This window comes from Misgurnus anguillicaudatus, chromosome 21, assembly GCF_027580225.2.
Source record: "Misgurnus anguillicaudatus chromosome 21, ASM2758022v2, whole genome shotgun sequence".
Classification (NCBI taxonomy): Eukaryota; Metazoa; Chordata; class Actinopteri; order Cypriniformes; family Cobitidae; genus Misgurnus; species Misgurnus anguillicaudatus.
In genome coordinates, this window is record NC_073357.2 from 2,690,306 (window position 1) to 2,716,448 (window position 26,143).

At 37.9% G+C, this 26,143-nt stretch overlaps 1 protein-coding gene across 20 annotated transcripts in view; it reads right to left on the bottom strand.

The window, feature by feature from the left end:
- LOC129416326 (adhesion G protein-coupled receptor L3) overlaps positions 1 to 26,143 on the bottom strand; it is a 223,872-nt gene that overhangs the window by 79,279 nt on the left and 118,450 nt on the right. For 12 of the 20 annotated variants that reach the window (XM_073858890.1, XM_073858887.1, XM_073858883.1 and 9 more), the window contains exons 4-6: positions 25,396 to 25,505; positions 17,396 to 17,410; positions 8,867 to 9,667 (exon numbers count right to left, since the gene is read on the bottom strand). In XM_073858890.1, coding sequence (XP_073714991.1) covers positions 8,867 to 9,667; positions 17,396 to 17,410; positions 25,396 to 25,505 — 926 coding nt within the window. The remainder of the gene's footprint in view (positions 1 to 8,866; positions 9,668 to 17,395; positions 17,411 to 25,395; positions 25,506 to 26,143) is intronic. The other 8 variants (XM_073858898.1, XM_073858900.1, XM_073858897.1 and 5 more) reach the window with 1 other exon arrangement.

A 26,143-nucleotide genomic window follows, 5' to 3' on the forward strand; every position in this document is an offset into this window, starting at 1 on the left:
TCAATGTAAATTTTAATGCGTTTTTTTATAATATTTGGCCGGACATATGCTGAAAACAGCTCAGTTTTCTAAATAATCTTTGACAAATTATGTAAAAATCTATGTAAAAAAATCATATTTTATTCCACTTTTTTATATATTACTTATATTTAGATTTAATTTATCTGATGATCTTCATCGTGACACCCTGTTGTTGTGGTGTTAATCGTGTGGTCTTTTTCTCTGAATGGGACTGTGTGTGTGTGTTCACACTCAGTGAATCTGGATCAGAGAGTCTGGTGTTCATCTCTCTCTTGACTGCCTGTGATGAAGTACAAACACACTTCTGGCCCTGAGCTCAGGGATTTTCACCAGTGAGTAATGGAGCCGTGTGCAATGATAAACGCAGCCGACGCTCAAACTCTCCATACAATGTGCTGTATATACACAGTATACCGTATTGACATGATATTACACTGTTGTATGTTTCCCATTTGATCTAAAGACTTATGTTAAATTTATTCAAATTCAAAAATATTCATGCCTAATGTATGCATTCATTTCTTTACTGTCATTTTAATGAGCTAAAGCAGATGGTGAATGAAACAGCCAGCATGTGTCCAGTAAGCGGAGATGTGATCTAGTCAAAATCTATAGGTCTGTAGGTTATGCCCCCTAGCGTCCTGGATAAAAGATTTGTCTCTCTGAACACTGCTGGTTTCAATGTCATTAAATGTGTGTGTGTGTGTGCGTGTGCAGTTGCATGCCACACTTCACAGATGGCACGGGACAGCGGGTGGGTTGGAGATTAAGAGGTCTCAAGCTCACATGATGTGCAGAAAGACAGTAAAAAGCTAAAGATGCGGTGCACAGCACAATACTGTCCAGAAACAGGGTATCAAACAGGGCCTGATGCCAGAAACAGGTTTTAATTATTTGTCAAGAAATGGTCAACAGGAGCTTCACCAAGAGAGTGTACTCGCACATCAGGAATGACCTCCTGTGACCGATTTTCCCATTTCACAGGGAATATTTGAATAAGGTGTCTCCATAAACTAATCCTCACCACCAGTAGTATAGAATAAAAAAGGGAAAATGCTTCAGAGGTCTGTCCTGATATACAAGCCATATAAGAGCATCAAAATTAAAAAGATACGTTTTTTAAAACATACAAATAAAAGTCAGTCGTTCTATACGGGCTAAGTTAGCAACAAATTGTGGTCGAGCCACTTATGTCATAAAACGTTATCAATTTTTAGAATAATCCAGCTAATGGTTTCTGGTCAACGTGAAACTATTTGTTAAAATCATTTACTTGGACTAAGTATAACCTACTACTTGTCCAAACCATATTACTTTTTAACGGTCATGGTTTTTTAAACTCCTTCCCCGCCATTGATGAGTTATCTCATCAATTAAGAGAAAACATTTTCATAAAAAAAAAATTATCCTGATGAATTTTTATGTTAATCTGCAATACCGATTATCGATTTTCCACTAGATGCGCACTTACCCAATTTATGAAAAAACTGAAGCCAAAACGTTATTTACTCATTTTAAACTCTGTGTATGTTTTGATAATCGTTCTGAATCTGATCTCTTACAAAATTTCTTCACAAAAATGCAATTATTTCAGCTTTTTGCTAAATAAAATTTTATTTTTAAAGAAAATACCCATATTGAACAGTTCATAAGCAGAAAAAAATATAGATGGATGAAACGTTTTTGTCCTGTTTTGTTTGTTTGTTTAAAAGCAGATGGTCTGTTCTTTCATTTGATATATTTGTATGTTTATTAGGGCTGTTAAAATTAACGCGTTAACGCAAATTCATCTTAGCGGCACTAATTTTATTAACGCGCGATTAACGCAACACGCAATTTCTGTTTGACCCACAGCTGGATGAACTGAGATGCAGCAAGTGACCCGCGCTGTTTAGATAGGTCGGAGGTTTTCATAAAAATAAGAACATTAAGCTCTCGTCTAGCAAATCCAATGCTGTAAATGGTCATTAAACAACAAAATTATCTTTATCTGCACGTTTCCTGAGAGGTGTACCGTCCCAAATCCATAGAAGCGTCTTCTTTCACTTTTTGGTTTCGTTTTTAAAGCATTCAGAACTTATAGAAAATAGACTGCGGGTCATGCTTGATGTTAAAATAATTATTAAGAGAGATAAAGTCCAGGTCCTGATTAATGTTAAAAGAGTTATTAAGAGTGACAAGATTCAAAAGCGATGTCTGACACAGATGTCTGAAGCGCATGCACACAAACACGCGAGTGCGCGACCCAGATATATACTATATAGACATCTAACACAAAATTACAGTTTTAAAAATATCTGTTTTGACAAGAATTCACGCAGGTATGACCTATAATCTGTTATATCTGAAGTGAGTGTTGGGTTAACTGTTGAGGAAAAGTATCTGTTGTGTAACATTATATTAAACCCTTGCATATAGCCTACTGTATCTTAAAGCAGAAGCAGTCTGTCTCAATGTCAAAATGAAACAATAAAAGAAAAACATATATTGATATTGTTTTTGCTTTGCGTAAACAGGTATAGTTCTGTCATGCTTTGTCAGATTCCAACAATTGTTCCAATTGTTTTGAAGTTTTTTTAACAGAGAATGTTAAAATAGAAATAACACATTTTAGAAAATTTGCTCATCCCAACTCAATTTGCCAGCACAGGTCACAAATGATGCAGCAGCAAACAGAAATGGAGAAAGAACAAGGTCTTCTAAAGGGAAAATCATATATATAACTATGGCTGATGGTTCTGTTGAAAATGTAAACAGGCTGTTGTAGACATACATTTGCATATAGCATATATATTGACCAAATCCATGCTGATTAGAGCATTAAAAACTTGAAAAGTGTTACATTTAGGTAAATTTAGAACATATAAAAATTAACTCATGAAATCATGCGATTAATCGCGATTAAATATTTTAATCTATTGACAGCCCTAATGTTTATATATTTTTAGAAGAAAATTTTCCTGGAAGGCATTTTGTGAAACTTTTGTGAAAATCACAAAAAATGCTGGCGGGCAACTTTTCAGAAAATGGCTGGCGGGGAAGGTACAGAAGGTACTATATATAGTATGAATATGGAAAGTATGAATGAATTCGGATGTACTATATACACCATGGTGATGAATCACGTGACATACGTCATTATAACAACAAGTTAGTTGTTAACTGGAATGATGTTTAACCACAACGGACAGCTGTTTAATATGTATTTGCATTTGAATAGAGCCGTGTTAGCGCTTTTGGACATTTTTGAATAAAACAAAGACCCTCTGTCGTCTTCTTCGTTGTATAACTCCTATTTTGGGGGATCACGGGATAGTAAAGGGTCCATCGAATGAAGACTTCGGGATCTTGCTGGAGTAGGTAATCTGGGTACTTTTCACCTACTGTTTTTCAAATACTATGACTTCCGACATACTATTCGCCTACTGCTTTTCACCTACTGTATAGTATGGAAGTAAGCGGTTTCGGACACAGTCATGGTTTTACAACAGTAACCGTGATTTAATCAAGGTTTTCAAAGCACAACAACCATAATTATTATGTAGTAACCATGGTATTTTCTTCTGTAGTACAATCATGGTTAATTTTCGTAAGGGGTTTAAATTGATGAAAGGGAGAATATGTATGAACCTCTATGTTTATCCACTTTATTACACGGCTCTCTGGAATGCTTGATTTTGATTGGTCAGTTGAGACATTTGCAGGTTCGTTCTTTTCAAATAATAACAGCTCCAAAGTAATAACGCATAGCCGGTACTACTTGTACGAGTAAAATCGCTCCGCGCCAATAAAGATCAATAAAGATTACTGTTTGGCGCCATCTTGTGACAAACACTGGACAACCACAATTAAGAATGGAACATTTTGACATTAATTTTAACATGTACGGAAAAAACTAAACATTTAAACAGTGTATAGAAGAATGAAAAATGACAAGACACAGAGAGCTTACTGAGACTGAACTTGACAAAATAGAGCATGACAGCTACGAAGCCAACACATAAAAAATACAGAATGGGCATTAAAACTTCTCAAAGACTTTCTAAAAGAGAAAAAAATGGAGACAGACAAGTATGAAGCAGAGGATCTTAATAAGGTATTACGATCATTTTATGCATCTGTGCAAAGTTTCGCGGAAGGATAAAAATGTTAATTTAAAACAAATATGCCAAAAAAATGTTTCAAATTCATATTCATGTCTGTTTTTTTTCTTATGTGACAAGTAGCCGTGTAATAAGCGGGATAATGTAGAGGCAGCTGGTAGTTATCGGGAAATAAGCCCCGACAGTGTGATCAGGATCCCTTACATGACGTACTAACAACAATCAAAAATAATTTATTTGGGAGTTATTAAAGAGGTACACACCATGAGGAATGAATTTTGTTCTCGTATCACCTACACTAAAACAAAGAGTCACATAAAGATGAAGATTCATGAAGGTTTCAAGCATGTCATAGATGTTACGCTCAGTGTTGGGTAAGTTACTCAAAAAAGTAGTTACTAATTACATCTTCGATCATGTAATAAGATTACTGTACAAATGACTTTACTACACAGAGCCGAATTTCACAGAAAAGCTCGTCAAAATCTCATTTATAATCATGGAAAATCGCCTCCAATATTGTATATGATTTTGCCTAGCTTCTCTGTGAAATCCGGCTCTGTGTGGTAAATGCCGCTCCATCTAAAAGCAGGTGATAGCAATTTACTACTAATCACCAAACCGACTTTACTGATGAGATGCACATGAGAATCGCAGGCAATTTTTTGCCCAGCTCTTTGTTAAATCCACTATTGTATTAGAGTATACATAATTGATCTACAGTCCATACACAGTATTTAGTTACATCAGAAGTAACTGTTTAAATTACAGGAAAAATAGAGTAATCCCTTACTTTTTTAAGGAAAAGTAATTCAATTATAATAACTAATTACTTAGTAACTTGTTACACGCAACACTGGTTAGCTATAAAGTAATGTTAGAGCGCTCACTGCAGATGAAGTTGTTTCTTGTTCAGACTGTAAATGCATATAAGTGTATCTCAGATCACAACATCATTTGATAAGAGCAACGGCAACACGTCAGAAACACACAGAGAAAAATGTCCTCTCTCTTTAACCCCAAACAAGAACACACATTTACAAGCTATTATGTGTGCAGTACAGTATGAAACCGCATACACATTCAAATAACCATTTAGAGACATTTAAATGTACTGCATCCTTTGCAAATGTACTGTATAATACCAGCTCGCATTTAAATAGTATGTAAAACAGTGCGCACACTTTCCCAGTAGTATTCCTCACATGACCCCAATGTGTCAGCAAGAAAGATAGAAAGAAAGCATGAGAAAGAAAGAAAGAAAGAAAAAAGGGAAAGAAAGAAAGAAAAAGAAGGAAAGCAGATTTGTCAGTGGTCAGTAAGTAGCAGGGATTGGAGTGATAAATGACTCCTGATGGGTTGAGAGAGTAAAACTGGCGTGATCGCAGCACACTTACTCACTCTGTCAAATACACTTTCACTCAGCTGGATCTACAACACAACAGACACACTGCACACACGTAACTCATGACCCTCCAAACCCTTTCTGTTGTCCAGGAGACATGAATGAGACAATGAACTTCGACTGAAGTTTTTTAGAATTAAAACCTGTAATGGAGAAGAGTGACGTATGCGCCGTTCACAATATGATGATAACTATAACTTAGGGCTACACGATAACAGGACAAATTATGCTTGTGGTTATTTTGCTCAAGCTTTTGGACACAATTAAAAATCAGGATTATTCTTTTGGTAAAGAACTTTTTTATTTCACTTTACAGCCATGTATATAATATTGTGTCCAATTAGAATAAAACATTTTTTTTAGAATAAATAATAATAATTTAGAATAATTGGAGCATGACTCCTTTTTGAGAACTAACTGTGCCATTATGTTCGCTCAAGGTGAATGCATGTAAATCTCGTGATGCCTACGTACTACGTACAGGCCGCGCTTGCAATTTAGACGCCGTCACATCAGACATTATACTTCAGACGCTGTCCGTCATCCATTCCGTATACTCTGACTACGCCCATAACAAACAAACACATTGTTTGTTTCTAGACCGTCTGTTTTGTGCTTTGTGTGTGACGATTTTCATTAATTAATCACGGGCACACATAATATTAACATGATAAAAATACGACACATTACATAAGTATCACTGCGCCACTGTTGCTGCGTACTGATTTATGAAAATAAACACCACATGTGTCATATTTTTCATATTTTTAATTTGTCTACAATTGCACAATTAATAGCGATATCCAGATACATGTCAATATTGTTGAGTCATCTCATCAATAAGGAGAATACGCTCCCTGAGGAGTTTCTACCTCAAATTCATATTTCCGCTATCCACTGGGTGGAGATCTTACCCAACTTAAACACCGACGCATTCAATCAACACTAAAAACAGCGTGTTTTGATCAGGCTCTGAATTTGATCTTACAAAAGTTCTTCACAAAAATGGAATTATCTCCGCTTTTAGCTGAACATTTGAGAGGTGATAAGAGAACTAATGAAGGTAGGATGAAACGGGGTTTTTTTTGTTTGTTTGAAAGCGGATGGTCTGTTCTTTCATTTGATATTTTATGTTTATTTAAAGAAGATCTTTTTTCTGGAAGGCATTAAACTTAAACTGGGTGGCAACTTAAAAAACAAAACAAACAAAAAACCGCTGACGGGGAAAGAGTTAAGCATGCTTCCAAGCATATTTGATCATCACTTCAACAGTTGCACAATATAAATGTTAATGTATAAATTAGATAAATGTTGATTTATAAAAATAAAGACCACGGTCGTTAATCGTATTTTCATTGTGTCTTTGCTGTGTTGCTTGAGAACTGCGCTCTGTTGCAGACACACTTGATTCTGAGGAACTACTTTGTTTAGAGTAATATTTGTACTAATATAATTACAACTTATTTGTGTTTTATTTTATGAAATCCTGCCATGCATATGAAGTAACCGTTTTATAAAAGCAATAAGCCCTGCAAAGCAGTGGGGTTACAGTGCATTTTATAACAGCTAAGGGGGTTTCCGCTTCGCGTCGTGCCTAACAACGTCCCTTAGCTGTTATAAAATGCACTGGTAACCCACTGCTTTGCGGGGCTTAATGCTTTATTAATCATGCAGCCCTACTATAACTATATATTAGCGTTCACACTAACAAATGATAATGTAACGTTAATTGTAAACTAATGCGTTGCATTGTTACAGTCACTAAAATGGATGTAGATGAACTTCTGTTGCTTTGTGTTTTCTATGCTTTGCGTTTTTCTCCCAATTTTGACTGTAAAAGCTGGATGCTCTCTCTGAAGGTGCTCTTGTCGCTACCATGTACAGCATAAATCTTGCCAGCTTGCTCATATTTACATATAAATAATTGACTGCTATGGTCTTTAATTCTGAACCTGCACCGCCGTTAACAATAGACAAACAACATTCAGGAATTCGTTAGGGCTGTGACGATTAATCGTGCAAATGCGCGTTTTCTTAGTTAACGAAATGCTTTTACATCCAAAGGCCAGAGGGCGCTCTCATGCAGAAACTCCATTTGTGCCACAGAAGAAATATCATTACAAACACTATTCCAGGAAATGTCTATAAGCATATTTATATCGCTGTTCTTCAAATTGGTATTTTAATGATAATAAGAAATTTTTTTACCATATTAAGTTAAAGTTGTCGTCCATAGTGTAAATGGCGCTTTGGTGGCCCACCCAGAACACCACAGCATCCACTTAGCAATGTACTAATTACACTCAGAACACCTTAGCAACCACCTAGATTTTCTTAGCAACACACTACAGTAAATAGCCTACTACAGAACATGGGAGTAGTGTCTTTGTAAGGAGTATAAACGTTTTCCGTGCGTAAGCAAATACATTTTCTGTAGAAAATTAAAAAATATATAGTTTTGTTTGTAAGTGAAAATAAACAATGCTGGAAAGCAGTTAGAATAGTTTTCAATTGATTTTCTTTCCCTTAGCGAGGAGCCAAATGAGTCTTCCTCCATAATTACTCTAAGTCGTTTTCATTAATGCTGTTTTCCACAATGTTGGTGCAGATGTTTATGAACGTTTTCTTTCTTTTAAAAGCTTTTAATTAAATGGCAAAAGGAATGTCACATTCAGAGAAGCATCGGCTCTCTAATTACTGGTGTCCACGTTCTGACTTTCAGAAAGTAACTTCCCTGCACAAACTTTACTCTGTGCTTTCCAATTAAAGAGTCCGTTTCAAATGTTCTCGTCTGACATTAGCCAAACACTAACTCAAGTAAACACTGTCAACACTCATTCTGTCTGTGTGCCACCCGCGGACCATAAACAGACTTCACTTCACTAAATCTCACACAGTTACGGCTTTGACAACACCACACACAGCTGTGGTTTCACAGAAATGTGTTAAATGTCCCCCTAAAATTAAAATTATGTTTTGCATAAATAAAATTAACCGATTTTGGACCATCACACATTTTTAAGCAGCCCCTCCCAAATTGTGTGCATCTGGACATGAACTTTCTATTTTTTTATATATGTTAATTTAATTAGGTATACATTTTTATTGCTGAATATCCACTCTTCTAATATTTTTGTTTTTCAGGAAAACACTGTAATATTTAATAGTTAAATAAGAATAAAAGGCATCGTGATAAAAACGTTCTCGGAAATTTAATTTTGGTATGAACGCAACCAAGGATTTTCTTGTCAGATTTTCTAGTTCGAACGGATTTTTTTGCTGACAAGTTGTAATTTGTGATTAGAAAATGAGGAAAAACATATAATAAAGCTCTTACCTTGCCTGATGTCCAGCATTCCAAAATCAAGTGTATATTTGACCACATGGTAGTTATTCCAGACATAAAGCAGATTATCTCTGGGATTATAATCCACGGCAGCAATATACTGATAGGAGTTTGGGAAAGGGATGTCCAAGTAGCCATCTTTGCTCAGCTCTGTGTTGTAGATGTAGTCGATTTTATTCCCAGTGGCTTCGCTGTCGTCGTCTTCGTAGACGGTTTTTATGACGTACAAAATTCCACAAATCATAAAAGCGTTGGAGGCGGAGCGTTTGTCGTAAGCGGTATCCCACGTTCCCTCTACCCGAAGCGTGTACGGATTCAGCTGGCTGATCACAATTCGTCCGTTGTTTTGTTCTGTGGCGTAAATCACCCAAAGACCATTTTCATCCACTGCCAAATCGATATCGGATTTCCCACCCCAGCGGTATGGAGACGTATCATGGTAATTTGCACTGGCAATGATGGCCTCGCCGCTTTTGATGCGGGTACGCAGGTCAAACTTGACGATGTTCCGTGTCCGCTCCTTGTTGAAGAAAAGAGCCCCGTCGTAAACGACAAACCCTGTGCCATCAACCCGATGGGGCAGTTTGTAAGTTGTCGTGGGTCGACCGGCAATAAAGTCCTCTTTGCTGGAGTATTCGGCGAGACTATCTGTCCGATACGGCGTCCAGGGCATGTAATAGATCTTATCGGATGCCTGCAAGGGGTCTTTACACCAAGCGCCAGACTGGTGGTCCGATTCAAACAAATGTTCACTCTGATAAACGCCCCGCAAGAGCCCTGGGCACAAGAAAACTACAGGAAAACAGAGAGGAATCAGTGAGGACAACTTAAGACTTATCTCACAAAACCTCACCAAAAGGTCACAAAATAAAACGTGTGTCTGAATTTAGATAACCTCTTACTGGAAGTACATAACAAATGATTTCATAAAAGTTTCACAACAAAAGTTTCAGTTCCACTTTATATAAGAGGAAACACATCTTTTACTGGTCCTGCAGTTTACTTTCATCCATACAGTACTTCCACTGTTGTTATAGAGTTCTCATTCATCAGACAGACTTAAACAATGTATTTCACCTCATACATCATTAAAATCAACATAAATTGCCGTTTACAACAGTGGTTCTCAAACTTTTTCAGCGTGCGCCCCCCTTTGTGTACGGCACATTCCTTCGCGCCCCCCAAAGAAAATATATATGACAGAAACCTAAAACTTAAAATTTTAATTAAACTAATTATATTAAATTATACAAGTGGTGTTGATTAGTAGCCTTAGTTTTTTTAGATTTAATTACACAGAATTCATGATAAATTAATGTATTTTATAAAATGTCATAAAACTGGGACCCCCTTGGCACCATCTTGCGGCCCCTAGTTTGAGAACCACTGATTTACAACACGTTAGCACTTAGTATGATGGGTTTTTTTAGTATAGGGGTATACTGCAGTTAATAGGGATTGGCTAACAATTAAGAAGGCTTGATGACATCAGCTTAAAAGGAGAGTTGTTTAAAAAACAAATAATCTCAGTGTTTTAATTTGTATTGTAAAATTTATATTTTTTTTACTGTTATACACTGGGTGCATTATAGGATAACTTTATTTTACTAAAATGTTTTCTCTAAAGTTGCTTTAACACTGCACAGTCAAGTGGAAGAAGTGCTGTTGAATGAATTGAATCACATTAATATAACATAACAGATAGGGTGGATCTGGTGGGTCATGGTGAGGTTGAGGTAAGGATAAAGGTGATCGTATAAAGGTGAGGTTTGAGGTGCAGGTGGGGTTGGTGGGTTGAGAGTGCAGTTAGGAATAAAAGTGGGGGCAAGGGGATTAAGGGTAAAGGTAGGGTTGAGGTAAGGGTGGAGGTGGTCATATAAGGCTGGGGTTTGGGGTATGAGTGGGTTCAGGGTGCTGTTAGGAATAAGGGTGGGGCAAGTTTGAGGTAAGGGTGGGGTAGGTGGGTTGAGGGTGCTAGTAATAATAAGGGTGGGGGCAAGAGGATTAAGGGTAAGGGTGGGGTTCAGGTAAGGGTGGAGGTGGTCATATAAACTGGGGTTTGGGGTATGAGTGGGTTGAGGGTGCTGTTAGGAATAAGGGTGGGGCAAGGTTGAGGTAAGGGTGGGGTAAGGTTGAGGTAAGGGCAGGGTTCAGGGAAGGGTGGAGGTGGTCATATAAGGGTGGGATTTGGGGTATGAGTGGGTTGAGGGTGCTGTTAGGAATAAGGGTGGGGCAAGGTTGAGGTTAGGGTAGGGTAGGTGGGTTGAGGGTGCTGGTAAGAATAAGGGTGGAGACAAGGGGATCAAGGGTAAAGGTAGGGTTGAGGTAAGGTTGGAGGTGGTCATATAAGGCTGGGGTTTGGGGTATGAGTTGGTTGAGGGTGCTGTTGGGAATAAAGGTGGGATAAGGTTGAGGTAAGGGTGGGGTAGGTGGGTTGAGGGTGCTGGTAAAAATAAGGGTGGGGGCAAGGGGATTAAGGGTAAGGGTGGGGTTCAGGTAAGGGTGGAGGTGGTCATATAAGGGTGGGGTTTGGGGTTTGAGTGGGTTGAGGGTGCTGTTAGGAATAAGGATGGGGCAAGGTTGAGGTAAGGGTGGGGTAGGTGGGTTGAGGGTGCTGGTAAGAATAAGGGTGGGGGCAAGGGGATTAAGGGTAAAGGTAGGGTTGAGGTGGTCATATAAGGGTGGGGTTTGGGGTATGAGTGGGTTGAGGGGGGCTGTTAGGAATAAGGGTGGGGCAAGGTTGAGGTAAGGGTGGGGTAGGTGGGTTGAGGGTGCTGGTAAGAATAAGGGTGGGGGCAAGGGGATTAAGGGTAAGGGTGGGGTTCATGTAAGGGTGGAGGTGGTCAAATAAGGGTGGGGTTTTGGGGACCAGTGGGGTTGGTGGGTTGAGGGTGCTGTTAGGAATAAGGGTGGGTGCAAAGAGATTAAACGTAAGAGTGGGGTTGAGGTTAGGGTGAAGACTATAACCTATAACTGATGTCTCCAGGGCCTCTGGGCCTTTTGACCAGCTGTCTTTAAAGGCACACCATGAAACTTTTTGGCCACTAGGGGGTGCTACACATGTATTTTTCACTTCTAGCGCCCCTAGAGCCCACAAGCGCCGCAGCACTGTCGCAAAGGAAAGGAACTGGCCAACCTTAAAACTAAACTAAAAACTAAACATTTAAAACGCTAAAAGATCAACATTTTGAGACAACAGTGAGAAACGCAGTCATGTTACAACTTTCTGATGAGGAACTCGTCGTGGCAGAAGCCATGTCTCAATCTGAAGGTTGCAGCCTCCAGATGTTGTATTTCTAAGCTGTATACGTCATCAAGACTGTCTTATTTCACAATATTAACAATTACAAAGTTGACTATTATACCTAGTTAATCGTAAATTGTTGCAGTATGCTTATGACTTGCGAATGTATTGCTCAGTTTACCTTAATAAACCAGGCTTGATGACGTATGCAGCCTGCATGTTTGACCTCCGGAGGCTGCAGCCTTCCAATTCAGAAACGACCAGAAGTATTTCCTTGCCTTTTCCCAAACAAATATTGTTGCATCGTCTCTCTCTCCCCCTCGCCATCAGGATTTTCCGCAATGGCACTCGTTTTTCCTCTCTTTTGTGTGAAAATTGTCGCTCCAAATCCAAGTAAACCGATGTGGTCCAAGCAGACCTAAAGGCTGCCGCTTTGTAATACGTCACGCGAGTGACAGCGGAACGCAGCAAATGATGAAGAGAGAAACGCTCGGATCTGATTGGTGAATGAATAGGGTTTGGTTTTACACTGTGTGAGTTTGAGCAAGTTTGAGTGCTATAGCATCCTGGATTGTAATGTAAATATCATAGACACAGTAAAAGAAAGGTAAATACGCGAACACCGCATGTGAATACAGGGAACTATATGCAAGATAATCGCCGTCATTTATAAAGAACATCGCATTTATGTATGAATCAAGAGTTTATATAAAAAATTGCCTTAAAGGGGAATCGAACCCGGGTCGCCCGTGTCATAGGTCTTTGGCTCTAAAGACTATGCCACAGAATCACATAATAGAAGCTGCTCTCTACATTCCTTAAGTAAGCCTCCACCAAAATTCACCTTAAAAACAAATTGTGTGGAGGAAGTGACGTATGCCGTAAAGCAGTCGAATTTTGTAGTTTTTTTTGTGCTCTGGTTACTACCAGAAACCCTAAGTTTTAAAATACGAGTAAAAGTGATACAGACCCCGTCAGGCTATGGTAGACATGTCATGCAACCTATTTAAAGTCGATGTACTATCACAAGGGTCTTGAAAATTTATTATGAAGGTTGAAAAATTACATGGTGTCACTTTAATTATATAAGGTTATATAAGAGTAGGATTTTGGGTACTGGTGGTGTTGGTGGTTTAAGGGTGCTTTTAGAAATAAGGGTGGGACAATGGGATTACGGATAAGGGTGGGGTAAGGGTGAGGTTAGGGTTCTGTTAGGAATAAAAGTGGGGGTAAGAGGATTAAGTATACAGGTAGGGTAGGTGGGGTTAAGGTAAGGTTGGAGGTGGTCGTATAAGGGTGGGGTTTGGGGTATGGGTGACATTGGTGGGATAAGGTTGCTATTAGGAATAAGGATGGGGCAAGGGGATTAAGGGTAACCGTGGGGTGGAGGATAGGGGGTGGTCGTATAAGGGTGGAGTTTCAGGTATGGGTAGGGTTCGTGTGTGGAGGGTGCTGTTAGGAACAATGGTGGAAGCATGAGGATTAAGGGTTGTGGTAATAAATGAATGTGGTAGAGTTATGGGCAAGGGTGTGGTTGGAAAGGGTGTTTAAAGACTCCAAATTAACAAATTTTTTGAAACACTATGATTATTATCTAGACATGACTAGCATGTCTGTGGTAGTTTTATTTTGTATCCTAGACTCTCCAAATAAGTAGCTACACAACAATAGTATAAATCGCCGTGCAAACAGATGAACATGCACAAGAGAATACCCAAATTATGCAAAAAAATGTAATTCTGACTTAAAGTCGGCATTTAAAATTTTGATAAATAAGAGTCTGCTTATTAATGACAGCTGGTCAAAAGGCCCAGAGGCCCTGGAGACATAATAATGATCTTATATTTATTACAATCTGAACAAATTCCCTCCCAACGCTAAATTTAACTAGATATTGTCAATTTGTGTCACCTTGATTTATGGCGCCTGCACACACAAAACTAATAATAACAGTATTTCCCTTCATTTCGGTTCACTCTAACCAGCCAGGCTCCGTCGGTAGAGAAAGACTCTGTTTCCTTTCAGGGTCTCTGCTGCACAGAAATGAATTAAACGCAATGCCTGACTACAGCGATCCCTGCACTTAAACAGATTAGTTTAGAAATATAATCTCATTCCAATTAATTTCCTGTGAGGGGTCAAATCTGTTGATACCAAAGAGATTTTGGCAGTAACCGAGCATTAGGTTTGGCTCTGTATGTCCCTATGATATGAAATGTATCATATTTACGATTGCGTAAGAGCTCAGAATGGTTAATAAATCAGTTTTTAAACAAGTTTTAGTTTATCTAGTAGTCCATTAACTATATACAGATTTCAACTTTGCTCTTTTTGTTATTTGAAGGTCACACTGAAAGTAAGCAGAATATATTTTTTTTTCGGCTTTTCAAAAACAATGTAGGCCACATGTAAATTCTGTTGCTTTAAAGGATTACTCCACTAAAATCTACTCACCCCCATGTCTTCCAAGATCATTATGCTTACTTTGCTCAGTCAAGAAGAAATTCTGTTTTTTGTGGAAAACATTTCAGGATTTTTCTCCATATAGTGGACTTTAGTGGACCTCAACAGTTTACAGAATCAATGCAGCTTCAATGGGCTCTAAACGATCCCAACTGAGGCATAAGGGTCTTATCTAATGAAAGATCATCATATTCGCAAAAAAAATTACTTTTAAACTACAACTTCTCATCCCTTACTAGTCTTGTGACCTTACGTATTACGTAATCACGTCGAAAGGTCATGTGTTACATGTAAAACGCACACGTTATAAACAATAAAATGACACAAAGACATACAACATACAACAACGTCTGCACGATCCTCTTTCTCCACACTTGTAAACACTGGAGCGGTAGTTTCACATACATCATGCCTTTCCATGATTACATAATGGGTAAGTTCACATTGGAGCGTTACAAGGCTACTGCAAGACGAGAAGTTGTGTTTTAAAAGTTTTTTTGTGAAAATGATGATGGTTTTGCTTATCTTGGGATCGTTAAGAGTCATTTGAAGCTACAATGACACTGTAAACTGTGTCTCAACCACTAAAGTCCACTATATGGAGAAAAATCCTGGAATGTTTTCCTCAAAAAAACGTAATTTGTTCTCGACTTAAGAAAGAAAGACATAAACATCTTGGATGACATGGGGGTGAGTTAATTATCTGGATTTTTATGAAAGTGGAGTAATCCTTTAACCTTTCCCTAGAGTTTCTATCCAAATTCATAATAAAAACATTAATAATAATGTTTTATTAACGTTGTTATCATTTTTATGCCCTCAATAATCTACAGTAATTTACATCTGATGAAGTTTACATATAAAGTTTACTTGTATAAAGTACTGAGCCAGCAGCATTGGGATTTTTTTATTGATATGTGAAATTTCTTCAGTCCTGCAGGGAGTCTGAGCATCTACTGTAGGTATTATTAAGATTAATGAAGTGGTTTGTGGGCAGCATTATAATGCTGTTAATACCTGTATCAGTATCTAAAAGCCAACATATAGACACACAAACAAACACCTCCCAGCAGAAACTAAAAAGACAGACAAACGGACAGATAGACAGGTGCCCACTCCCATCAACATCATAGAAACTCGGTGGAACATTACAACATCTGATGTCGGACAAGTGAAGTAACCTTTAGATGTGAGACAAGTGAAGATGTTGCTTTAAAGAGACAGTTTACCCAAAACCACATTGTTCCAATACTGTATGACTTAAAATGAAATTATGAAAGTATGCATATTCATTTTTGGGTAAACTCGCTGTGTTTTAATGCTCATCTCTGTTGCTGTGAGACACTAAATGCCACTCGAGTCCATGTCAAGACCAAAACCAGAGATTGAGTGTCAAGTCCAAATTCAGCTTTATCTGGACTCGTTCTTAACATTTGATCTCTGGTCTTGGTCACTGCTAATTACCAATGTTTGATTTTTGGGACATTTCATTGGCTTTTAAACAATAAAGGATATGCCGCGCTGGGTCACTGCTTTATTTCCAGTTTAAAAACTGAATTGAACTTACTAATTGCAAAACAGACATCTGAAAACCACTAACTTAGAAAACTAATTAATCGAAGCAGAAACGTGGCGTAAGATTCGGCTTCGAGCAGCGTGCATGCGTTTTATAGACGTTCTTATGTTCGGTTTCTCGTCACAATGAAGGTCAAAAGTACTATCATCGTAATGATGTCATTTAAAACGCTGACAGCTCATTGGCCGGACTATTGATTGGGCTTTACTGGGTGTTACTAAATGAGAATTAGATTATGAATATCATTACCGTTAAAGTGCTAACGGGGGTTTGCGAGCACTTATCTGATACAATGATGCTATAAGATCCAATTACCAGCCAGATGAAAAAGGATACAAGCTATTAATAGATCTGAATAGAGGTACGTGCCGAGCATGTTAGCACGCTCATACGGTTTCAACAATTACTGATTCGATACTTGACATTTGTTGGTGGTGCCAGATGGTATTTACAGTAGAGTGCTTAATGTAATTAACTTTACGCATTCGTTCTCAAACATCTTTGTTTTAAATATCAGCCTGCATTTTACTGTCCAATAAAATAGTCAGTAGACTACACAAATAAAATAGTCAGTAAATTTAAAGTAGCTTCCAAACACAAAGTTTCTCTGCGGGCCCAGGAGAAGAGCATTAAAACATGGATGAAGGAGGAATGAGGGGGATACAGTATGAAAGCCCATCACCCCCACACATGAATCCGCTCGCACACTTTACACATTCAGACACGTGTGTAACATCTCCTTCAGTATTACATATCACTGTAACACAAAGCCAGTGTCAAACATAATCTGGATCTGAAGGCATTGCTCATTTGTTGACTGGTAAGAGCGCCACACGTGTTGTAAATGCAGGAGATAAAACTGTGCGAGTGTACTCTGACAAAAGTACTAGGGCTGAGAATTGATTAATCGCGACTAATCGTTTGCAGAAAAAAAACGTCCCTGTTTACATCATATATGTGTGTGTGTAATGTGTATAATAATTATTTATATATAAATACACACACATGCATGTAAAATTGTATAAAAATTGTATAAAAATGTATAAACACATGTAAATATGTATTAAATATATACTTGTATCTGTGTGTACTTATACTGTATGTATATCATTATTATGCACACTACATACATATATGATGTAAACAAAAACTTTTATTCTGCAAACGATAAGAAACGATTAATCGTTTTGTAGGCCTAAAAATGACTTTACACGGGGTTAAAGAAAAACATCTTTACCTTTCTGATCCACCTCTATTTTAAGCATGGAGAAAAAAACAGAGAGAAAACAAGAGCAATTAATTAATAATTCAACGTGTGATTCAGTACAGCCTCAGTTATACAGCGTCTGCCTGTACTGTACATTACAATAACAGAAGAAATCATTTCTGTATCAGCAAATCTTCCCACAGAGGCCTGTAAACATACAAAATAACTGTAGAAATAAAGTGCGTTAAAGGAGACTGGAAAACTGTGAAACAATTTCAATAAAACACAACAACTTTCAAACAATCAATGGGTCAAACAATAATCATGTGTAGTGCATGGGACTCACAATTGTTTCCTATACAACTGGCATGATAAAAAAAATTAGTACAATAACAATATCTTCAGTTATTATTAGCAATACTGGCATTGATGCCTGCTGTCGCTGTACTGTCTGACAATTCATCATGTACATTAATATTATTATAAAGATAAAAAAAACTTTGTGAAGTAGCTAGTTTGTCCAGAACAAAGCATTCACATAACTCATCTGGGTAATATACTTATGCCGCAATAGGTAGCCTGTCTGGAACCGAGCGGATTTTAAACCACAATACTGTATGACACTTGCATTACATGTGAATGGCCCCTACGCTAATAGGATTCTGTTTTTCTCTCCCTGTCTCGACCCCGAGGAGGACAATGAGACAAACAGAACCAGTTCCTGCAGCTGTGAAGGCAGTCACACCACTGATCTACTGGCTGTCCTTCAACATGTTGCCCACCGATACGCAACCACCGACCACAGGCTGAACCAGTTTAAACCGCTTACCCGCTTCCTATTCCTACCTTTATATATATAAATATATATTAATCTCTCTCAAGAGTTATTGTCCTCCTAGGAGTTTTTCACAGGGTTTTTCTCCTAGGGGTTTTTTCATCCCTGTGAGAGTCAGCCAACATTGGCTTAACTTAGCACTTTACTGTATACGTTACATTATTACTACGCTTGCTTGTACGGTTTATTCTTAGCCGCTGTTGTCGTCTTCTTAGAATAATCTATAGATAATATGTGTTTTTCCCTACATCTATTCATGTAAAGCTGCTTTGAAACAATTAACAATTGTGAAAAGCGCTATATAAATAAAATTGAATTGAATTGAAAAGTTTAATCAAAACCATGATGTCACGTTAAAGAAGTTAAATTATCACTAAAGTATAACGCGTGCAATAAATAAATAAATATTTAATTGTCAAACTGCTGTTAAATTGTAGAAAACTGTACGTTTAATCAAAAACTTATAAGACAATCACCACTAAGATTTGTGCAAATTGCAAAAAGAAAAGCAATGTTTAAAAAAAATTAATGTAAGTTTTTGACATTAATATAATGTCACGATGCAAACCGTCATAATGATGATCCAAAAATGAAAATTAAAAAATGAAAAAATGATCCAAAACTTGTGTAAATGTTCTTTGTAAAATATTATTGCTAATTATGTCAACTGATGAAACTAATTTGCCAATGAAGTGAGAAAATTAAAGAGACATTCACGAAAAACGAGTCGTATTATCTGAATATTTACTAAATCTCACAGATTGTATGAATCTTAAAGCACTTAAAAGTACAAGCATGAGGTGATGATAGTGATTGTGTTTGATTGCTAAACCATGGCAGAGGAATTTGTGTGTGTGTGTGTGTGTGTGTGTGTGTATGTGTGTGTGTGTGTGTGTCTGTGTGTGTGTGTGTGTGCATGCGTGCGTGCGTGCGTGTGTGTGTGTCTGCATGTGTGTATTTGTGTCTGCTACAATTAAGTGCTTTGGGACTGTTTTTCCACAGAACTGCAGCATCAACAATTAATGTTTGACACCAAATCTTTACAAAGTCAAACACACAACAGACAGACGCAGATTAAACACACACAGACACACATTCTGGTTTCCATGTTTTGTGGGGACATTCCATAGACGCAATGGTTTTTATACTGTACAAACTGTATATTCTATTCCCTTCCCCTAACCCAAACCAAACCCCAACCATCACAGAAAACTTTCTGCTACCTAAATTTTTAATAAACATCATTCTGTTTGATTTAGAAGCTTGTTTCCTCATGGGGACCTCAAAATGTCCCCACAAGGTCACAAAAACAATGGTATTCTTATATTTGTGGGAACAATTGGTCCCCCCAACGTAATAACTACCAGGTACACACACTCGCAGGCTAAAATACTTCCTAAAAAAGATATAAAGATGGTCCTCAATAATAAGGCGCAGATAACAAAAGAGGTAAAAGCTTGCATTATTGGAAAAAAATAGCTGTCTGGAGTCCGACCTATGTCTGGGAACGACCGATGATTTTTAAAATATTATAAATAATTATGTAATTAAGTATAATTGTTATGGCATTAAAATGTTGCTGTAGTCTGTTACATGTTGCATGGCGCGTCTGTAGCCATGAGTCCAAGACAAATTTCCTAAGAAAGGACAATAAAGTATCTCTAACTCAATGATTTAATTACGGACCTAAAAACTATCCAAATGAATTCACAGCCTTTAATTTCTGTCTTTGTAGCTCTAACGTGTTCTGCATGCTTTGTGGACAACAGAATCAAAAAGCCGTGAGAAGAGCCAAGCTGTTAGAATGGAGGTTTAGATTATTTCCGTAATCTGCTTGGGGGAGCAATCTGTTTTCCACTGCAGCGATGGTCTTCAGCGCTGTCCAGATTGATTACATTCTGCGATTCTGGAGCAAAGGCCCAGCGGACGCTTATTTGGAAGCCCTGATCTCTCCAAATCTACATCCAACCTCCCAGCACAGCTTGGAGGGTCAAGGGGGGGCGTCCAGATACACGCCGGTGCCTTGGCTCTGATTTTAATCTAATTCGAGTCCAACCCGATCCCTGAAATCACCTGCTTATAACAAACACCTGACGGTATCCCCACGCTGCCAAGACCGATTTGCTGGCCGACCGGCATCAGGATAATTAACAATCCCTAATTGGCTGAGATCCACGCAGCTGCGTGCGAGCGGAGGTTCGCGGGACACTGATGTCTATGACCAACCCATCGGTTCCAGTACTCGTCCGAGCTCTCCGATTGGATGTAAATAATGCTCCGGCGCGAGATGCTGTTGTGAAAACACGGTGACAGGTAAATGAGCGTGCGCTTACAGATTGAGCACAGGTGCTGTTTGTTAAAAGACGAATGACAACGAATTAACTGGCGGGACAACACACACAAACGGCAAAGACAGAGATCAGCGTTGAGATTCATTACGACGAGAGAGAGAGACCCAGGTGCTAAAAACCTGCCAAAACAATCAGCTCTCATTCTATTGCCCCCATAAACCTCAGAAATCCATAAAGCCATTCTCTCGTCGCACATGCATGCAGGACAAAAGGCTACGACTGAACCCACGCGAGCACAATGAATGCTGGGACCTCCATTTTCTGCTCTCGCTGAAATGGCGTTATTGGAAACTGGCTTTAAGGCAAATGTAATTAAAGACTAATTAAATATCTGCGGTACAGCCGGTGAGGTATCCAAACAAACCAGCGGCTCGATATCTGGAGTCAGCGATACCGGAGAAACAGTATCTCCTGCTATCTGTGTAACAGCTTTCATTTGACAAGAAAGATATCAAAACTCAAACGGATGCATTTCTGTGTTAATTAAAGGTAGTTACTTGCTAAATGGTTCATGATGGTTGAAATCACAATTCGCTTTAAATATACAGATAAAATCACAACGTCTGTAAAGTGTCCTCACTGATATGGTGACAGCACCGTGTGCTTCAATAACACTGCAGAGGAACTCAAGGTCAAAAATGAAAGCCATGATAACATCTCTATAACGCAGAAGAGTCCATCACTCCAGGTCAACAACACGCATACAATCACCTTCAGTGTCACTGTGTGTTTGTTATTTTAACTACTAGATAAAGAAGTCTGACCATCTCTGTTTTCAACTGCTATTAAGATGCATTTATGGGCATAAATTGAAAAGAAAATTTACTTCATTACTTGTATAATCCTTTATTTATCAAGAGATTTTTCCCAATCATTTGCTCCATCTCTTCTGTTCCGTTCACATGACCGCTAACTGACAGATTTATTATTTTTCACTGATGAGGTTATTATAAACAGGAGATTTGTTTCTCACAAACACATGTGTATGCTGTCACAGTGACAAACAAACGCTAACTCGAATGTCCTCTGGATAATTTCGAGTAAATTACACTTGTGAGACTGCGGGAATTCAAACCATCTGACTCATTATTGTGTCTGTGTTGTTTTAATTGACACTTTATTATTTATAATAATAACTGGAGGGATTTTGTTTCGACCCGTAATTGCACACTAAACAAATGAGCAAAAGAATTCCACTCTGCAACCGCATAAAACACGGCAACGTTACACAGGGGCTATCGCACGCCTCCGTCCTGGCGTTAGTCGTCTACACAACAACATGATGATCAGCTCGTCATCCTCTGAGGATAGAGAACAGATCCGAGCTCTCCTTAAGAGTCTTAGATTTAGAAGCCATTCATTTCTATTTATAATTACTAAATGGATTCAGCTTTGTTGTTAATAACAGCAAAACAATCACTACATAAAATCACCTCTTGCAAACAAATGATGAGCCAGCAGCACACCATGTAACACTGTGTATACATAACAGTATCTTGTTGGTGCTATCTAACTAACTTGACATTTTGACATCACAATGGTCCAGTGACAGAAGCTGCTTTTATAAACAAATATGAAACATATATACAGAGACTTGGTAATGCAATATTTCACCAGAAATTGAAATAATGTAGACTGATGACTTTAACAGAAACATATCAATTAACAAATTCTTTAAAAAAAACATTAATGAAAGCAATTCAAATTGCACTTAAAAATAAAAACTTAAGTATAAATGCAAAGGTTCACAACATTCTATACAAAGCTCATCTACCTGAGAATCAGTCTATAACAATTCATGATTGGCTGTTTTTACTGGAAGGCAAGATTTCCATTACTATGGTTGTCATATTGAAAATTTTACATTTACCTGCCCAGGTACAAGCAGTTGTTTATATACAAAGGTGAACAAAATAACTAACTCAGAAGTAAGTGAAGTAACCAGACCAGTAACCAGTAAATAAACTAACCCGTAACCTGTAACTAAACTAACCAGTCAGTTAACTAACTAGCAAGTAAAGTAACCAGTAACTAAACTTACCCTAAATTAACCAATAAGTAAAAGTAACCTTAAACTAACCAGTAAGTCAAGTAAGTCAATTAACCATTTAGTACAGTAACCAGTTATCAGTAAGTAAACTAACCAGCAAGTAAATTAACCAGTTACTGTTACTAAACTACACAGTGAGTAAAGTAGCCAGTTACCAGTAAGTTAACCAGTAAGTAAAGTAACCAGTTACCAGTAAGTAAAGTAACCGTTAAGTAAAGCAACCAGTTACCAGTAAGTTAGTTAACCAGTAAGTAAAGTAACCAGATACCAGTTACTAAACTTACTCAAAACTAACCAGTAAGTAAAGTAACCTGTTACCAGTAAGTAAGTTGACCGGTTCGTAAAGTAACCAGTTACCAGTAAGTAAAGTAACCAATATGTAAAGTAACCAGTTACCAGTAAGTTAGTTAACCAGTAAGTAAAGAAAGTAGTTACCAACAAGTAAAATAACTAGTAAGTAAAATAACCAGTAAGTAAACTAACCAGCAACTAAAGTAACAAGTTATCAGTAACTAAACTAACCCTAAACTAACCAGTAAGTAAAGTAACAAGTGACCTGTAAGTAAACTAACCAGCAAGTGAAGTAACCAGTTACTGGTTAACTAACTATCCCTAAACTAATCAGTAAGTAAAATAACAAGTGACCTGAAAGTAAACTACCCAGCAAGTGAAGTAACCAGTTACCAGTAACTAAACTAACCCTAAACTAACCAGTAAGTAAAGTAACCAGAACCTAAACTAGCCAGTCAGTAAACTAACCATTAAGCAAAATAACCAGTTGCAAGTAAATAATCTAACCCTAAACAAACCAGTACTTAAAGTAACCAGTTATCAATAATTAAGTTAACCAGCAAGTAAATTAACCAGTAACTAAACTTATCCTAAACCAACCAATAACCTTGGTTATTGTAGTAAAGTACCCTTAAACTAACCAGTAAGTCGAGTAAGTAAATTAACCTGTTAAAACAGTAACCAGTAAGTAAAACAACCAGTAAGTAAACTAACAAGCAAGTAAAGTAACCAGTTGCCCTTACCCGCCTAACCCTAAACTTACCAGCAAATAAAGTAACCAGCTACCAGTCACGTCCCCGTCTCCCCTTTACTCCCTTGCTCGTCCGGAATTCAATAAAGCACGATGGGTATAGATTTGTGGTGTTATGCCCACTACTTGGGGGCGGGACTTCAGTCCTTAAAAGGGTATCACTGCACCCATTTCCAAAACATTTGCCGTCCCGTGCATTTTTCTCGTTCTCCCTAAACCAAACTGTGCAGAGTCTTTCACTAGGATGATGTTGTATCTTCAATACGTATATGTACGTGTGTGTATATGTATGTGTGTGTGTGTATGTATATATATATATATATATATATATATATATATGTGGATATGTGTGGATACAGTATATATGGATATATGTTTGTGTATACTGTATGTACATGTGTATACATATGAATGGCCCCTATACGCTAATTGGGATTTGTTTTTCTTTCTTTATGTCTCGTCCTTCTCTCCGAGGACAATGAGACAAACAGACCCAGTTCCGGTAAATGTGAAAGTCGGCACACCTCTGACCCACCGGCAGACCTTCAACGTGATGCCCAGCTGATGCATGACCAACGACCACCGGCAGAACCCGCTTAACCTCCGCCTAATCTCCTTAATCGTTTCAATGTATATAAATATATCTCCCAAGGGTTTTTCCCTCCTATGACTTTTTTTTACTTCCCCGGCTGAGCCTGGGGTTTTTTTTCTCCTAGGGGGTTTTTCAACCCGGGGAGGCAGCCTTCTTGGGCTTAACTTAGCACCCTCTTCTTTACGTTACATTAGCAATACGCACGCTTATAATGTTGATTCATAGTCGCATCAAATTTAGCTGCTTGTGCTATCGTGTATTATGTTGTGCTATCTGTCGTTTTTCTGTGCTTTCCACTGCTTCTATTAATGTAAAGCTGCTTTGAAACAATCACCAATTGTGAAAAGCGCTATATAAATAAAATTGAATTGAATTGAATTGAATTAAGTTGACCAGTAAGTAAAGTAACCAGTTACCAGTAAGTAAAGCAACTAGTTATCAGCAAATTAAGTAACTAGTAAGTAAAGTAACCAGCAAGTAAACTAACTAGCAATTAAGTAACCAGTTACCAGTAACTAAGTTAACCCTAACATAACCTGTAAGTAAAGTAACCAGTAACTGCAAGTAAAGTAAACTGCTGTTTTTTTTACTTCTAGATTACAGTTTTTTTATTCTCATTTAAATTTGCTAGATCTGCCCTTGTCTCCGAGTAAGTGAGACTAGCTGGTGTAAAGGTAAAGCTTACACTGGAATACTAAATCTCCTGCACAGGTAATTCCTACAGGTAGATGAATGCAGCCCTCCAGTCGCACAACTGATACAGAAGAGCAAATCTATCACAGTCAAACGCTATCATTAGCTATCTGGCAATTTACTCATTTTGACAAAGTGCTGCTCTTGGATGGTTTATCACAGAGCTATGCTCACAGTAACCAAAGTCATCACATAAACTTTCTCTCTCTTGCACACACACACACACACACACACACACACACACACACACACACACACACACACACACACACACACACACACACACGCACACGCACGCACACAGAAGATACTGCAGGTTCAAATGAAGGAGAGAGATCTAACTGTGGAAAAAAGTTGTTGTGAAACAAAGCACAGGTCAAGAGTTTCCATGCCGGTGTTTCCACAAAGCTGCAGAAAAAAACATTCATTAATTATGACTTATGGACATATAATAGATGGACACTTACTGTACGGCACACACTCGTACTGGACTTCAAGGTATTTGTAGGTTCCGGGACAGGGGTCAGGAAAAGTGTCCGGACCGGCAACTAGAGCACACTGTGTCCTGTTATTACACCTGAAAACACACCAAACAGAGATCTGTAGTGCTGTTTGCTGAGGCAAGCATACATTACTGCTAGATCTGAATAAACCTGAAAGATAAATCAATCTGAATAAAGGAGGAACCAGAGATATATCTACACAGAGACTAAAATATCATTGAGACTTGAGGGTCTTTATATTGCAACACCCTAGTATAGCACCTACTTTACTAGCACCTAGTATAGCACCCCAGTATATCACATTTTCTGCAGAAAATCTACTTCATTTACACCCTGACTTTTATGTACACATTAGGGGTACATTGATATGGACTGATGCATCAAATTGATGTGATGCATCGATGCCACATGTAAAATATCGATGTGACATATCCTTATTTTGATACTCTCAACACGTTCATGTTTTTTTTTAGGTATAATATTCATGAATATTCAACAATCATGTAATTGATAGATGAATCTTCCATGAGGTTTAATGTCAGTATAATATCAGCAGACTAAAGATATTTCCATGCCTTACATCACAAAACATTTAAAAGTATATAAGCTATAGCTCTAAACTGTCCTCTAGCGAAGTACAACCGCACGCAAATAAATAAAATCCATGCCGCAAGTCATTCACAATCCCTGGAGTGGATATGACTAAAAGATT